The 16285-nt window shown below is 42.3% G+C and overlaps 1 protein-coding gene across 4 annotated transcripts in view; it reads right to left on the minus strand.

Moving 5' to 3' along the window:
• Positions 1-13388, minus strand: part of ccdc85cb (coiled-coil domain containing 85C, b) — a 57621-nt gene extending 44233 nt beyond the window's left edge. For 2 of the 4 annotated variants that reach the window (XM_074684902.1, XM_074684901.1), the window contains exon 1: positions 11925-13388. In XM_074684902.1, coding sequence (XP_074541003.1) covers positions 11925-12642 — 718 coding nt within the window. In that variant the 5' untranslated portion in view covers positions 12643-13388. The remainder of the gene's footprint in view (positions 1-11924) is intronic. The other 2 variants (XM_074684904.1, XM_074684903.1) reach the window with 2 other exon arrangements.
• Positions 13389-16285: the final 2897 nt, after the last annotated feature.

A 16285-nucleotide genomic window follows, 5' to 3' on the forward strand; every position in this document is an offset into this window, starting at 1 on the left:
AATCTTAGTTGTTGAAATAGAAACTTAGATTCTGACTGTCTGGTCCAAAGGAAAGGAAACGCTCAGCTACAAGATGCCATCTGTACGTGTTGATATCTACAGTATGGCTTTTTGGCAGCAGCTACCAACCGGAGTGGCAGCCCTGGTTAGTGAAGGGTGGTTAAATTACAGTTAAGACACAACAGATGACCAGCATTTCAGGCTGACTGTAATAAAAACACAATAATTTGTATAACAAACTTTCCATGCACTGAATGACAAAAGTGAAAGCGTCTTATAGTTTGCAAAGTTAACACAGATATCCTTAAAAAGCCCCAAAATAGATCATTCACAGGCAACAGCAGTCTAGTACGATAAGAGAAGCTATGAATGCATGTTGTGTTTTCTTCAGATGGTCAAATTCTATCTTATTGTAATCATTTCACTTCAGATTTAAAAGCAGCCTTGCTATGTTTGTGATGTGCTTACAGAGAAACCTTACAAAAGTGTTCACCAGTCTTTTTAGCATTACAAGCTCTCGTCTGATCCAAAATGTGCTGATGCTGAACTGTCCAAAAACTGCATCAGAGGAGAGAAGAGGAGCCGTGTGAGATCTGAGCTAAAGAGGCCACAGTGCTGGAGAGAAGAAGCAGCCATAATTGACTGTCAGAAACGCCGTCTCCTCTCAGCATGTGAGTGAGAAGAGTATGAATATGCTGTGTGATTCTCCTCTGAAGATGAATAACCGGCTTCATTTGCTCCATCTAACGTCTAACAACTCTATAACAAGCTATAATGGCCTACTTGACAAAAAAGAAAAAAAAAAAAACGACTGTGATATGAGCAAGAGAGGGAAGCATCTTTTTCACATGTCCTCCTTTAAAGTAAAAACTTTGAAGCCAAAGTCTGAACATCCACAGTTTCATTTTCCTCTTTATCAGTCTCTCTGACACATCTGCCTCTGAGATCAATCACTGTGGCCAGCCAGCATGTGATCAGGGAATTATCTGCACAATCTGAGGGATTCAAAGAGGATTTAAGGGAAACCCAGGAACAACTCCAGTTCTAGATAATCAGGTGGACATCGCTTATGGATGTTCCAAGAACATTAATACTAATACCGTAAATGTCAAATCAGAGGAAATAAATGAAGAGATTACGCACATTTGGGTTCAAACCACTCCTCTGCCCTTACACTGAGCCTGTATTTTCATATTGTCAGCTCTCCACTGATCATTTTCATATGATCTCCTTTTACTTAAGCGCTTTATGATCCTAACAGCCACATCCATGGAATCGAACGCTCTACATTCGCCAAGTTAAAACAAATAATGACTTTGATCAGACCTCGTAATCCAAGGCCAAGCCCAGTTGAGTGGGTTTGTCCGAATACGATTCTGAGGAAATGTCAACGCCGATTACATTGTCTCTGGGAATTCATCATGAGTAGCACAACTGGGACTCAGGATCAACAGATGAATCATTCTTGTAATAAAAATATAATATTCTGAGGTATCCACCACAGGGACTATTAAAGCGGCTGCCTGACCCTCCCTTTGTGACTCGTTAAACTGTGCTGTTAGCTTAATGACAACTTTGCATGCTAACATGTTCAGAACGGTTGTTGGGTATGTTACCAGGGAAGATTAACCTTCACCACTTTTATCTTCAAATTTTTCATCAAAAACAGATTTTTAATTAACACAAAACACAAATAAAAGAGTGATGGGGCGCTATAGACCAAGGTTATTTTTTTACCGTTGTCCTGCAAGAAATTCATTTCTAAGATTTCTGTCAACTAGCTTTTGAAACCTTTCACACAAACCACAGCTGTTACATTACGAACGTTCTGGATCTGCCCTGAACTTTATAGTTTCTGGTGTTCCATCTTTGAGACTTTTTCCAGAAAATGTGGGACAATAACCGACCCCTCTCCATTGGTTTCACTGTTTGGAGTTCCCTCTGGGAATGCTTCTCATTGTGGGTGTCAGGCTAACACATGACGTCTTTTTGTTGCCTCTTGACCAAAAGGCTAATTCTATCCAAATAGAGGGACTTGGTAACCCCAGTATATGGCCAAAGGATAAGGGAGGTTATGTGTCTTTTACCACCTAGAGAAGATTAGATGTACTGTTAGAGGCTGCATCAGGACTTTTTTTTTTTTTTTTTTTTAACTGAGTCTTTGTTTGTTTTTATTTCTGACTGTATGGTTGAATATTTGTTCAAGACCTGGTTATTCAGGGAAGGGGGAATGGGACAGGGGCGTCTTTTTGTCTCCGACTGTCTTAGGTTGTTGTTGTTGTTGTTGTTGTCTATTGTTGTTCTTTCGGTAACCAAATTTGAAAAACAGCTCCGGTATCTTCCCACAGGCCAAAAACATGCTCACCAGGTTAATTGATCACTTGAAATTGTCCATAGATGTGAGTGTGTGAGTGAATGGTTGTCTGTCTCTATATGTCAGGCCTGTGATTGACTGGCGACCAGTCCAGGGTGTACCCCGCCTCTCGCCCAATGACAGCTGGGATAGGCTCCAGCCACCTGCGACCCTGAACAGGATCAGTGGTATAGAAAATGGATGGATATTTGAAAAACGAATAGAAGAGACTTTAATCATTTCACAATAAAAAAATAAATCAAGGTTGTTAAACCACCTTAAAGGTGGCACAAGAAAAAAAAAATCAAGTTTGTCTCACTGGTTGTTCTCAATAAAAAGATCATGAGGGTGAAAAAAGATGAGGTTGCATGTGATGGTCCTTTATCAACCAATGTTATAGATTCACAAGGATAATAAACATCAACTAAACACTCTGAAATAAAGAATTCACAAATCATAAATTAATGAAAAACTGCTTTTCAAGTTTAGTCCTTGACATAGTATGAACTAAATGACAGCACCAACCCACAACCAATTCCCCCCGCTTTTTTGCTGATAGAGTGGCTAAAATAGTGTGTTGTTTGTTCTTTGGGAACAGAAAACAAACTCAAACTTAAAGCAAAGGTTAATTTATCTCTTCTTGTATGAACTGTGCTGCTACTTTTTTATTTTTCTTGAGTCACAGTTCCACACAAGCCACCCACATATCTAAGAGACGTTTTAAGAAACAAAACAAAACCACATTTCCTCCATCTTTCAGAGGAAGTGTGTGTAATGTGGATGACATTATGCTGCACTGACAGATAGTCGTTACTGAAAAAGAGGTGGAGAGCTACACTGTATCCCCTCAAACTCAGTAACCTCCTCCACTGTAACACAAGACTCCTACATACCATGTGCATGTTTCCACTTGTATGTCAGTTAATTCTTGACATGTTTAGAAAATCAACAAGAGTTTCATCCTGCATTCAATGCACACTAACACAAACTAAATCCCCCTGGCTGATCACTTGTTATCCAAAAGTTTCAACTACTGGGCTCCAGGTCCTAAGAAAATTCAAGAGAAATGTGTTTTAGAAATGTCTCAAGCCCAATCCCAAAGCAAAACAGATACATGTTTTCCCAACTTACACAGTCTAGTCTTGGCACTTAAAACCAGCCTGCAAGAGGAAATTAGCCTCCAGACCAGCAGAGTAAGGTTACCTGAAACCATCCAAAAATACTTCCAGGGGATAGACCGGCAATATTGAGACTGTACAATTCTTTCCAGATGCTTGAGCCGACCTTCAAAACTTAACATTATCTCATCCATCTCGAGGTTTCTCTGCCAGTTTCACATTCTTGTAAGCACTCCAGTTATGTCTCAACTACAACTTTGAAGTTATCATCCAAGCAACCAATCAAGTGATTCAATATTTCATCGCTGCAACAGCACAACAGATTTTCCCGTCAGCTGTAACATTTGTGAAATATTTAAAATGAGGATTTATGTCTCTCAACTTGAGAAGTGTGATGCCTTTCCGTGTGGGACCAACCCAAAGCAGTCCGACGCCGGCATTTTGAGCCCCACGGCAGCAGCAAACAGTCTATAACTGTTAAAATACATGTTAAAGTGAGGTGACAGCACTATCTGAATGCAGGCAAGGTGAAGACATCTGCTGACTCCAGTCTCCAATGTCACAGCAACCTGAAGCAAAGAGCTGACAGGCAGAAAATCCAGATGAACGCCTTGTTCCTCCCCGGCCCCGCGAGGAGCTGATGAAGAAGTGTTCTGTCAAAAGTTGCTGACTTTTGGCAACCTGGGAATGTTCTGTTTGTCGAAGGTCATTGGGTGTGTTGCATCGACAGAAAACAAATTGCTGATAGTGAGTGTGTGGTGCAGCCCACAGATGGGTTTTTTGACACTGTGCCACCTGAGCCCAGACACTCTCCAACTGCACTCCTGTGACTCTAGTTTGCATCTTAATAGGTTGTTTATTGTTAATATATTTCATAGATCAATAGAGGTCTTGTCTGTGGTGCAATCCTTTACAAAACCTGATTCAGTCAGCAAAGGATTAGCAAACAATAGGACACAGAACAAGGGAGAATAACCTTGAATTTATCTATTATCTGTCTCTCATCACTCGTATGAAAGTGCAGATAAGTTTCCACATTTTAGAGAAGAGCAACTTAAAGCGTCAGTAGAGTTTTCTGCTATAATGATGAAAAGTTATTCCCACAGAAAAGTAGTGTTTGACTAAGACCACGCCCTTTTTGTCTCCTCTGAGGCAGTGAGTTAGCTATAGTATGCAGATGCACACACACACACACACACAGATACACACACCCATGGTGATGACCTAGCTTTAGCTAGCGGTATTCTACACGGGTCATCCAGCATAGAGGCCGACCATGCCCAAATGTATCCCCATCCCCCCTATCCCTTCCTCCCCCTACGCTCCAGTGACTCTGAGGCTAGGCGTGGGTGCCGTCCACTCGCCCCACTGATCATTGTTGTTGCCTAGGCGACCGAACAGCCCCAGCCCCTCCAGCAGCCCAGTGATTTGAATAAAGGGACCCACTTTGAGATCAATGTGGATGTGGAGGAAACGGGGACAAAACTTTTTATAAAGTTTTTTTTTTTTTTTTTCAGACGCACTGACATTTCACTTTGTTGTGGGACCAAATCTATGTGTGTGATGCTCAGGCTGGCTTTATATCCTCATTCTGTTGGCTGAGTGTTGTAAGAACGGACAGCAGACCTAACAGCAGGTTCCCAGGATCCAAAAAAGACAGAGAGAAGGTTAGAGAGTGAAAGAGAGAAGGATGCAGATGGAGGAAGAGGAAAAGTCTGGAGAAGAGTCTCAGATAAGAAGACACGAGGGGAGGTAAAGTTCAAAAAGCAACTCAGAGACACACGCTTTCTTTCCTTTTCCACGCAGTCGAGATCCTGCTGCGACACCAGGAGGAGAGAGACCCACTTCCTCTTTTGTTTATCCAGGAATGTGGGACGTCCTGACAGGCTGGCTTTTCATTGACAGTACACAGCTGAGAGTTCCCCCTGTGGCTCTTTCTCTCAGACTCTCCTGTGTGTAGCTATTGTGTGTGTGTGTGTGTGTGTGTGTGTGTGTTTCTACTCCATTATCAGTGTTATCGGTCAACCAGGCCTCACGCAGGCAGGCGGGGTGCTGGGAAATGCAAGCCAGAGAGAGCCAGACAGGTCAGCGTTGAAAGGAAACTATCAAACAACATGAATGACATGACCTGGAATCTGAGGACGATGAATTTCATCAAACAGATCATTACAAACAAGAAGATCTGTGTCTAAAAACTAAAGAAAAAAGCTGGAAAAAATATTTATCCGGCCATATATCAGTGACCTAATAATACAGTTTTACCATGTTTTTACCATATTGTATCCTACCTTCCTTGGGTTGTTCGCATTCTTCAGTTAACATGATTTAACCTTATAAAATCTTGACATACCCTGCAATTACTATCCCTACCAAACAAGAAGACAGAAGGGGAGAAGAGAACAGATCCCCTGGAGGGTATATATTAAAAAGCAATGCATGTTTTCTGCAAGTTTCAACATGAAGCATCTTTAACCTCTTGAGACCCGGGCTTTTGTCTGGTGTTTAATCTTTAATTGACCTTGCTATTTGGGATAAGTACGACCTAACAAGTATAATAACTAAGCTTGGCATTTGTTTGGGAAGTTTGATTATTTGTGTTATGAGTTCTCTAATGGTTGTTTTTGTTAGTGTTACTGTCTATAAATGTGGCTAACAGGTCAAAGTTTTAAAAAATGAAGTATCATGGGTCTGAGATGCAGAAATGTAATGTCCATATGTGTGGACGCTGGGTCTTAAGAGGTTAAAATTTTCACAATTATCCTCACTTTAAAAAGTTGTAGTTTTAGTTTTGCTGCCAAGCATTTTTGTTGTTGATGCTGCACCTTGATGAGGCGCAAATAAAACCATCAGGGTGGAGCTAAGAAAAAAAAAAACAAGTCAGCGTCTTGAAACCACCAAACATGAAACACAAGTGTGGACAAACAGGAAATCAGCGACAGACACATCCTATTCCTCCTAACACGCCCTCTCACAGCCCACAGACATGCCACACAAAGGCTTGAAACCACAGCTGAGAGGAAAAACACCATTGTTTTGTTAATGCAAGGGTTTCCTTTGAAACGAGAAAGGAGCTCACGCAGAGAAACTCGGAGGCTCACTTTGATAAGCTGCCTGTAATTGATTGATGTTTGTTTGAGGAGAAAACAGAAAAGATGCCGAAAGCCTGACTGATTGTGAGTGAAGGAAGCAAACTGGCTGTTAGAGATTCTGCTGTGATTCTCTTTGATCACCTCATAAAAAGTGACCTCGGTTCTCCGAAGAAAGGGATTGTAATGTGTGATCAGACTTTACAAGCTCACTAATAATTATCCACAGGGGGAGAAAGGAGCTAAACACTAAGTCAAACATGAGTGGGAATATCTGGTCACTGAGTAATTTGAGTTAGCATGATGAGACACACAGACAGGCGTGCACACACACACACACACACTGGTGGCCGACTGGGAGGGCTGGTTTTACAGTTTCATTGTTAGCTTTTAGGTCATGTCAATCCCCAAGGGTAAAGAAATGTAAACTGAAAAACAAAAGAGTGACAGAAAGAGAAAAAGCCTCTAAAATCATCACTGACACACACACAGGCATGGTGCTAATGACCCCAGTTTAAACACACACATTTATGACCTCTCAGTGAGTTAATTGGCACTAATTTAGCCTAATTTGAGCATAAATGAGAAGCTTTTAAAGGATGACTCAAGAGTAGAGACCTTACTCGAGTAAGGTACAAGGAAAGTCTGAGCAGCCTGCCTCCGTCATGTAAAAACATATGAATGAAATTCAGTCCTCTGCATTGTGTTCAGGGTTTTAGGACACTAATCCTGAGTGAATCACTAACCTATCTGACTGGTTTCTGCGAGCCACGTGCAGCTGAAGGAACTGACAGACTTATGAAATGCAAGGAAGTGTTACGGCTGGCCACAACAGGTAAGAAGTCGGTGAAAATCATCTGTGCAGAATAATTGGCTCCAGAAGATTGTTTGGTGCCCTGGCTTTTCACACAGATAGATGCTAGACCGCAATTGAAAGCAATCTCGCCTGAAGACACATACATGTAGCGGCAGTTTCCAGCTCCCTAAATTTCATTAGACTGCCTCCATGCATAGCTGCAGCGTGTTAAACAAGTGTACAACTGTGGAACATGAGGGGAAAAAAACAGAATCAAATGTAGAAGGCAGAAATAACCAAGAAGCTTGGAGGGAAACCAGCCTGGCCTGGCAAGGCAGTTGGGAACTGCCAGCTGGTTGAAACTGCACCAAAAACTCAAGATTTTGTCACAACAAAGGGCTTTTAAATCTGAGGAATAATCAAAGCAACGTGTGCATTTGACGAACAATGACATTTTGTTTTTGGATACTGCAAGCTTTTTCTCTGATAAAAAACAGTGCAAGGTGTAAGCTCAAATTCATTGATGTTTATCAGATTTAAAGTTTTTTCCATCTAAACTGCCGGGCTTTTAATCATACACAATAATAAGTAACACCTTAACTCAACCAGGAATTCAGGGGAAATTTTTAACCTGGAAAAATGTGACTTATAAAGCAGCTTTCATTTTGGACTCCCCTTTCCGTTTAAGACAGCAGCATATATTTGTTGATCCAAGTTTGTCCATCAAGAAATCTGCTTCCTCTACCTCCCAGAGCAGAGATGGAGAGGAAGAGACCGCTGTTATTGTTTCATTAAGAAGGTCCTCAGTTTCAGTGTGCTGTGTCCATCAGTCAACAGAAGTTGTGTTGAACTAACATCCTCCTGGCCTCCGGCACACACACGAGAAAACAAACACACTAGTTAGTGTGAAAGTGAGAGGAAGAGCCACAGTGGCTGCACTGCATGTGCCGTGACTGCTCTTAGTCATCCCTGCACAGCTGGACTAAAATCCATCCACTGGATCAATGTTTTATTAAACACGTTTTCTCTCCGTGCATTTGGGGTGGCTACAGGGGTCATTACATGTGGAGTAATGGCACAAAACAATAGTACCACATAGGGATGGGTACCTTTCACATCTGAAACAATATGGTACCAATGCCCGGTACCTGGGCACCTGTGCCTGTACTCAACGGTACCATTTTGCGGTACTGTTTTGTGTTTATGTGGTAAAATATATCAGTTTGTTTAATAATAAAGTATAGATTATTTTCAATTTGACATATTGATCCTTCAAAATATAAACTTACAATGCTGTGTTCATATCCAGCATGGAAAATCTACCTACTCTTCCACTCCCTCACAGTCACAAGGATGCGTTTAGGTACCTAAACATGGTACCTTTTGATTTTACATGAATCAATACCCAGTACTTTCGACAGGATTCGATCGGTACCTGTAAAAGTACCTAATTCAGTACCCATCCCTAGTACCACAGAGGTCAGCTTTTATAGAAAATTGTAACATGGTATGAAAGGAGAACTTTCTAAAGCTCTTGATATAAGACAGAGAGCGATTCCCCTGCTACACTCTCCTTTTAACTGTGGTAAAATTAGCATGATCTGTTGAAGTTAGCCAGGCATGAATAATTTCTCTGCTTCTCTTCATGCCTCAGAAACCTTGTTCTCTGGCTTGTTAAGAGTTGCTTTACCTGCTGAGTTAGAAACACAGTACCTTTAAAGCCATTTGGAAGCTACAAAGCAAGGAGCCGTCTGAGGGTCTGCGAAAGGTCAACAGGCATCAGTGCAGAGAGGATCTTTATCACCTCATCTGGACAATGTCAAAGCAGCACTTTGGGGTCTCATATAGCCACTTTATCTTTCTCTCACACAAATATACCAAGCCTGTGCTGCATATAAGGGGGGCTAATGCAAGATCTTTGTGACAGAGTCGTATTTCAGGTGGACTTTGACTGGGGTTTGGTTCCAGACCACCTACTGCGAATGCAGAAGAGGAGAAGCCCGGGAATACAAGTCACCACCAAAGGTTATGAAACTGTTCTGTTTAATGCAGTCCCTGCTGCTCTTTCTCTTTTATTTCATCAGAAGTGAAGCATTCAGTCGCCTCTCACACACACATACACACACACCCCTGTCCACACAAACATGCACGCACACAGCATGTGTCGCCAAAGGAAGAGGATTGCAGGGGGGGTTGTCAACCGTGTCAACGCACAAGAAATTCAATTAAGCAGACAGCAGGATGTCTCCAAAACCCAGCCTCCTTGGAGCTCAATATGCCCTCCAACAGTCCCCCCGCTGCTCCTCCTCCAGGCCTCCCAGCCAACCCCTTACCACCCCTCAGCCACTCCCCCAACAACATCCAAACCTATTGAAAGACCTTTGCTGGGCCCCCCTTTTATACACTCCCCTCCCCATGCCTCTAAAGGGGTGCACTTCTAAGATGAACAAAAAGAATTATGAAAAGCTATCCAAACTGGGTTTGAATGTTTACTACTGAAGTCTCGATTTCTGAAAAATTGCTGGGTTTTCTCCTAGGACACCAACAACTCACCCTCCTCTTCCTCCTGTCTGGCACCCTGACAGATGCTGTTCATTTAGCACTTGTGTGGTGATCCTCGAGCTTGTCTCCTGAATGCCCAGGGGAGCCTGTGGCATTTACACAGCATTAAATAAAGTGACTCTGCAGACCTCACACCGCAGGCACATCTGACCTCACAACATGGTCACTCCACTCGGGTTTCAGGCAGCTGATTGAGTCAATCTGTGCTGGGGGTGAAATTTTTTTACCAAGTGTGTAGATTAAAATACTTAAGGCAATTTTTAGGAAACGAAAGTTTAAATCTGAGCAGGTTTCTGAGATGTATTGATTGAGAGAAGTGAGTAAATGCTGCCTGTGGGTGCAATCATCCAACTTGTGTAACAGTAGATTAGAATCGATGTAGTATTTGCTTTGTTGTTGTTTTTATTGATTTCTATCTCAAGTTATTCAACACAATGTAAACAGTGGCTCTGTTTTCTATCCACATGGAGTTGTTTGCAATTATATTTAAGCCTATTTTGTTGGGGATGAGATAGCATCAGTCTTATTAGCAATGCATTTGTTTTAACAATGCAATATGAATCAGGTCTTTTCCATGCTAGCTGTGTCGTGTGTATCTTTGCATTTATCTGCACATCATTGACAATAATGAACAAAGAGCCAGGGCCTCAGGGGCACACAAAGTGTCACACACATCCAGCAAAACAGCGGCTTAGAGAGGTGCTGGGCCGCGACAGACACAATATTGATGTTGCGTAATGACAACCAAACACTGCCTCAAATGTTTGTGTGCGCCACTGAGGGCATGTGTATGTGTGTTTCCGGACTCCCTCAGCTGTCTCCAGTTGCATCCTTGAGCATTTGTTACCTTCACGGTTTTTGGTCCACAATTCCAGGAATGTCCCATGAATAACAAGTGACCTGTGTAATCTGATTTGTAGCTGCTTGCTTTGAGCTCCTAATGTGCAGCTCCTGTCCTTGTAAATCAGGGTCACATAAAAAAAGAACATAAAGCACCAAGGATGGACGATTCCTTCCCTATTTGAGAGAGAATTTACTCTCAACGCCAGAGAGATCATGGCGAGTTATCAGCCAGTGTCCGAGCTAAACAAGGCTTAGTGTCCTCCTGTTCCATCAGGGCTTTTTCATCCCTGCTCGGAGCTTTCAGCCGTGTATTTAGGTCTTAAAACAGGGACACTGATTTCTGGTCCCACGCCACGCATTTCAAAAGGGCCCTAAGCAGACATAAGAGCTCTTCTACAGCTAAAGTCGACAATGATAATCAGCCAACGACCCCAAAAAAATCAATTTGCTTGAGCCCCCCCCACCTTTCAAAGCTGTTAAGATAAGTCCTCTTCCTTGAGGACCACGAGAGCAGTGACCTAAATCAGTGCAGAATCTAATGATGGGGTTGTGTGAGACTAAAAAGGCCACTTAAGGATGCGGTGTGTGTGTGTGTGTGTGTGTGTGTGTGTGTGTGTGTGTGTGTGTGTGTGTGTGTGTGTGTGTGTTATAATCACCCCAATCAAGACTTACAGTGAGGTTAAGCCCAGACCCCCCATGATAATCCTTCACAGCAGTTTTGATCAGCATATGTTGTTGGTGCAGTCACATACACAATTATAACACCACGGCATGTTGAGTCTGTTAGCATTGAAACTGTGGTGTAATAAAACAGGTGCATATGTGTTTTTAGAGGCCTACAACATAAATCAGTATATAATACCAACTTCATTTAAAAAAGACTCAATTTTAAACTACTCATGGTGCTGTGTGGAGATTTTCGTACCAAGAGCCACATTTTCTCAGCCTTAGAGGGTTTTTTTATGGACAAGATGATAAAAACAAAACCAAAAGTAACCAGAGTTTACTGTCGGGAAACAAGGCCAATCAGCTTTTATTTTGAAACTAATCCCTTGCCTGATTGGTCAGAATCTAGGAGAGGCCTCTTACTGGGCCTGTGTTAAGCCTGTGTGCAGACTGTGTCAAACAGGTGTGTTTCCACAGGTGGATTGTGAGTTTCGACCTACCATTCAGCCCATTGGGGATGCTCCTGTGGTGGTGCGGTGCAGACAGGTCATCCATGGACCTCCTCATGGTGGGCCCCAGCTTACTGTTCTCCGTGCTGGGCTTGTGTATGTGGTTGTGGTTGTGGTGGTCAGGGCTTCCAGCACTACCTGTGCTGGACGTGCTACTACCGTCACCAACATCCCTGACCGTGCCAGTGCCTCCGTTCAGGTTGGTTAAACTGGACTGACTGTCTATGGAGCTCCTGGACCCGGCTCCGTTCCTCTCCTCATCCAACATGAGGATGATCTCCTTCAGCTCAGAGTTCTCCCTCAACACGGTGTCCTGGTTGGCCTCCAGTTCCTTCAGCTTCATCATATACGTACCCACCTCCTTCCACATGGCACTGGCAGTGTAGCGGCCGAAGCGCTGCCACTCTCGGGACAGCTTCTTGCCCTTCTGTCGGTCGTCGTCCAGGAAGCAGCAGAGCTCGCGGAGCTCGTGGTTGTCATCCTGCAGCTTCTGGTTGATCTCCTTCAGGCTTCGGATTTCGTGCAGGTGCAACTGCAGCCGCCGGTTGATGTCTTTCATCATGTTGCCATGCTCAATCATCAAGTTCATTTTCTCGCTGTCAACCCTCCTTAATCTCCGGACCAGGTCCTCTTTGCTGAGCCGCAGCAGCTCCTCGTCCGTCAGCTGGCTCAGCTCATCCTTCTGCCCCTCGGATGGATTTTTAGCCATGATGTCTTGGCTTAAAGTCTCAGTTATTTATCGCTGGCTCGAATTATATCCGTCAAAACTAACCTAGCCTCAGTTGCGGAATTGTGTGGGAAAACATTGTCCAAAAATATGAGTGTTGTTTTGCGTCCGCTTCAACAGGCCGATGATAATGAAATGGAAAATATTAATGTGATGCTATGGAAACCCGTGCATGCACTGAATGCCCTTGCTAATCTTCTCAAGAAAAAGGCAAAAACGACTGCAGATATTTACATTCCATCAAACAGGAAAAAACACATGATTTTAAATCGAGTAGCCTAGCAGAGATTTCTAATCAGGTCCTGGCTGCGAGTCCTGTCAGCACAACAAACCGCGTCCCATCGCAATGTGCGCCGTCTCCGCTGGACATCGCTCCATTCAAATGATGAGACACAAAAACACTATTAAACATCAATTTGCCCCTGACTTGTGTCTAACCTGAGCAAATGGTTAAAATTGTCGCAAACACGACACCTACTTCCCTACCGGCGGTGCTCTCCAGAACGGGTTTCGCCGTCCACAGCCCTCCGTGGATAAGCCTCTTTACTGAGGTGCTGTTGTTGGTGGACGGAGAATTCAAAGCCCGTCCAACCAGCCAGCCAGCTTGGAATTAGCACCCGACCCCCTCCTCCCCGTCCAAACACTCGGGTTTGAAATCATTCAAGAGGATTTTGGCCAAGACGGCCAATCAAGACGCGGGAGCGGAGTGGGCAGCAGGTAGATGAGAAGTGCAGTGCAGCCTCAGCAGGCACGAGCTCAGCCCTCTTAAAGGAACAGTAACGCAAGCTCCGCACGTATACAAACATCTATTATTCTTTTCAGAAACAACAACAGAGACATAAAACAGCATGAAACGTATGTGCACATATACAAAATATAATTTTGTATCGTTACCATGAATAAATCTCCATTTCTCATGTAAAGTTTTCTTTCAATAGTAGTCTTTTTTGCATATATTACATCTATTTCACCTCACTGAGCCTCAGTCCAAGCCTAATAACTTGATCGAAATGGGGGGAAACAAAAATAAAATAACTTTCTCAACTGAACTCAAACTATTCACAACGTAAGACCCCTAATCCTCTGAAGATTGCAGTTTAACAGGTGCTTTTGAGGTTTGTCATAAAGGTCATAGCGCCCCCTTGTGCACACAGTCATAAGGCTCAATAACGAAACACTTCGAATTGTTAGAGCATGTCACAAAGATTGGATTATAAAACCATGTATTCAGAAATTCAGGAACATAACTTGTCAAGAGAAAGCTGCTTTAATAATTGATCATCAGGCATTAATGAAACAGGAAGTAACAGATAAAATCTAAGTGAGAACTGTCCTTGAGTACAATTTCAATAAAACGTTTTGCTTAAATGGAGTATTCATTTTTAGGGAAACTTATAACCTACTCCGCAACAGTTAAAAAAAAACAAATGCCATACTTTTGATTCCACTGCCTATTGTTAGATTTTCCTGAGTACTTGTACTATTGCTTAGATGTTAGCCGGTGAGTTTTTGTTTCCTCGTCAAAACTCAATCTGAAAGACAATATACAAATCCAAACCAATCCCTCATTTTTTCTGTAGCACCTTTCAAAACAAAGTTACTAGGTGCATGACAACGAAAAAAAATACACTTGAGAACACATTTTGAAAATTGAAACAACATAACACTGTGTAAAAGAAGTAAAAGGTTTTTAAAAGTCAGTTTTTAAGAAGTTATTTAGAAGATGCTCCTCTGTTTGTCTACCTGGTATCCCCTGGCAGGGAGTTACAAAGTTTGGGGGCCCAAATAACAAAGGCTTAGTCCTTTTTAGTGACCGGTCTTAACGTACTGCTAGTAGGGCTCTGCTGGAGGATGTCAGGTATTGGTCAGGCTTATTGGGACTAAGGAGGTTACAGATATAAGAGGGAGCCCGACCATTAATGGCTTTGAGATCAAGCAGTAAAATCTTGAAAATCAATTCTAAAACTCACAGGGAACCAGTGGAGTTATGTGGCCCCCTTTAGTAGTGCAAGTCAAAAGCCTGGCAGCAGCATCTTGAATCAGTTGGAGTCTTTGAATATTTCTCCTTGTTGATGCACTGATGCATTACGCTAGTCCAGTCAAGAGGAGATAAAAGCATGAATGACTATTCCCAAATCTGCACAGGATAGAAAGCTCTGAATCTTAGTGAGCAGCCTCAATGATGCAAAACATGAATGGACCACCACGGTCACCTGTGCATCAAAGGACAGCCGACTATCAGGCAGGCTGTGGGCCTCCCTGCAGACGTTACTCGATAGAGCACTGAGGGAGGAGGTGAGGGTATCTGTAGTGTGTGCAGCAAAACCAAAGGGGGACAGACATCCAGTTTATAATGTCAGACAAACAGAACATTATTTTTGAAACATCAGTCAATCAAGTCTAGTCTAGAGGGACATACAGCTAGATGTCATTGGCATAACTAAAGAAAACTATACCAGGAATGGGTATGATACAAACAGTAAAAAGGAGGGGACCCAAAATTGACCCCTGTGGAACACCACAAGAGAGAGGAGCATCACCCAGCATGGCAAAGAAGGTTCTGTTTGAATGTAGCATTAAAGCCAGTCTAGTGCCACTCCACTGATACCAACACTGGTTTTCAAAGGGTTTGATTAAAACACTGTGGTCTAATACTATGCTTGTATTGTTATAGTTTGTCTAAGTGGCGTTGCCATACCAGTAAGTTCTGCTTGTCCATGACTGAATTAGGTCTTATCTTAAAACCTATGTTACAGATTTTTGACATGGACCATAGTCCAGAGAAAGTATCTGGAGGTATGTAGCCAAATATCCACAATTTAAACAAATTAATTGCTATTTTCACCCCATGGTTGGTTGTTACTGTTCATATAATTTTAGAACTTCTAAACTCGAAATTCTCTTAGATAAAAACTTAAAAACTGAAATGTTTTTATCCAAATAAGCTTAAAGCATTTGTGTATTGTGAAAATATCTTTTAAGGTGCTTCAGTTTTTTGGATCCATCGTTTAGATCATCTTAATGATGGAGCAATTAGTTGCCCTTGTGGATTAAACCTAGCTATGGCTGTGTCATTAGGGAGGAGGTTTTCCATGCACCTGATGAGTTTTTACATTGGACCGTTCTTACAGATAGAATAGTTTTACCTATCACTTTGCTTAGTGGATCAAAATGAATAGCTCAAAGAAGGTGTTAGATAATCTCCACCAGCAATCCTTACTGTGGGCCATGAAGAGGAGCATTGATGCTCTCTATCTCCAGGTTATTGCTTAACATGATTGAATCCATTAGCTGTGGCCTCTCAGGACTCGCTGACCAACTAGAACATTAGCATTCAGATTAGCTTTCTTATTATGACACAGACACTTCACTCCTACATTTAGGTTAAAAACAGTAACAACAGTGAGCTTTTTGGTGTGGTTACAACATCCTCTTGTGGACAATGTTGGTAATGTTCAGAAACGCCATGTTTCTACTAAAAATCATAGGCAGCCAACCTAAATAAAGAGTGAAACCCATCTGTCAAATGAGCATTTATTATGTCGAAGAAAACAAGTTTGATTTTCTCCAAATGAGTATAAATGATACATACAATGTAATAATTTGGTAAATAAAAAGCTCAAAC

This window comes from Halichoeres trimaculatus, unplaced genomic scaffold (genome assembly GCF_033239565.1).
Source record: "Halichoeres trimaculatus isolate MK-OKI-2021-1 unplaced genomic scaffold, fHalTri1.1 fHalTri1_scaffold_13, whole genome shotgun sequence".
Taxonomy (NCBI): Eukaryota; Metazoa; Chordata; class Actinopteri; order Labriformes; family Labridae; genus Halichoeres; species Halichoeres trimaculatus.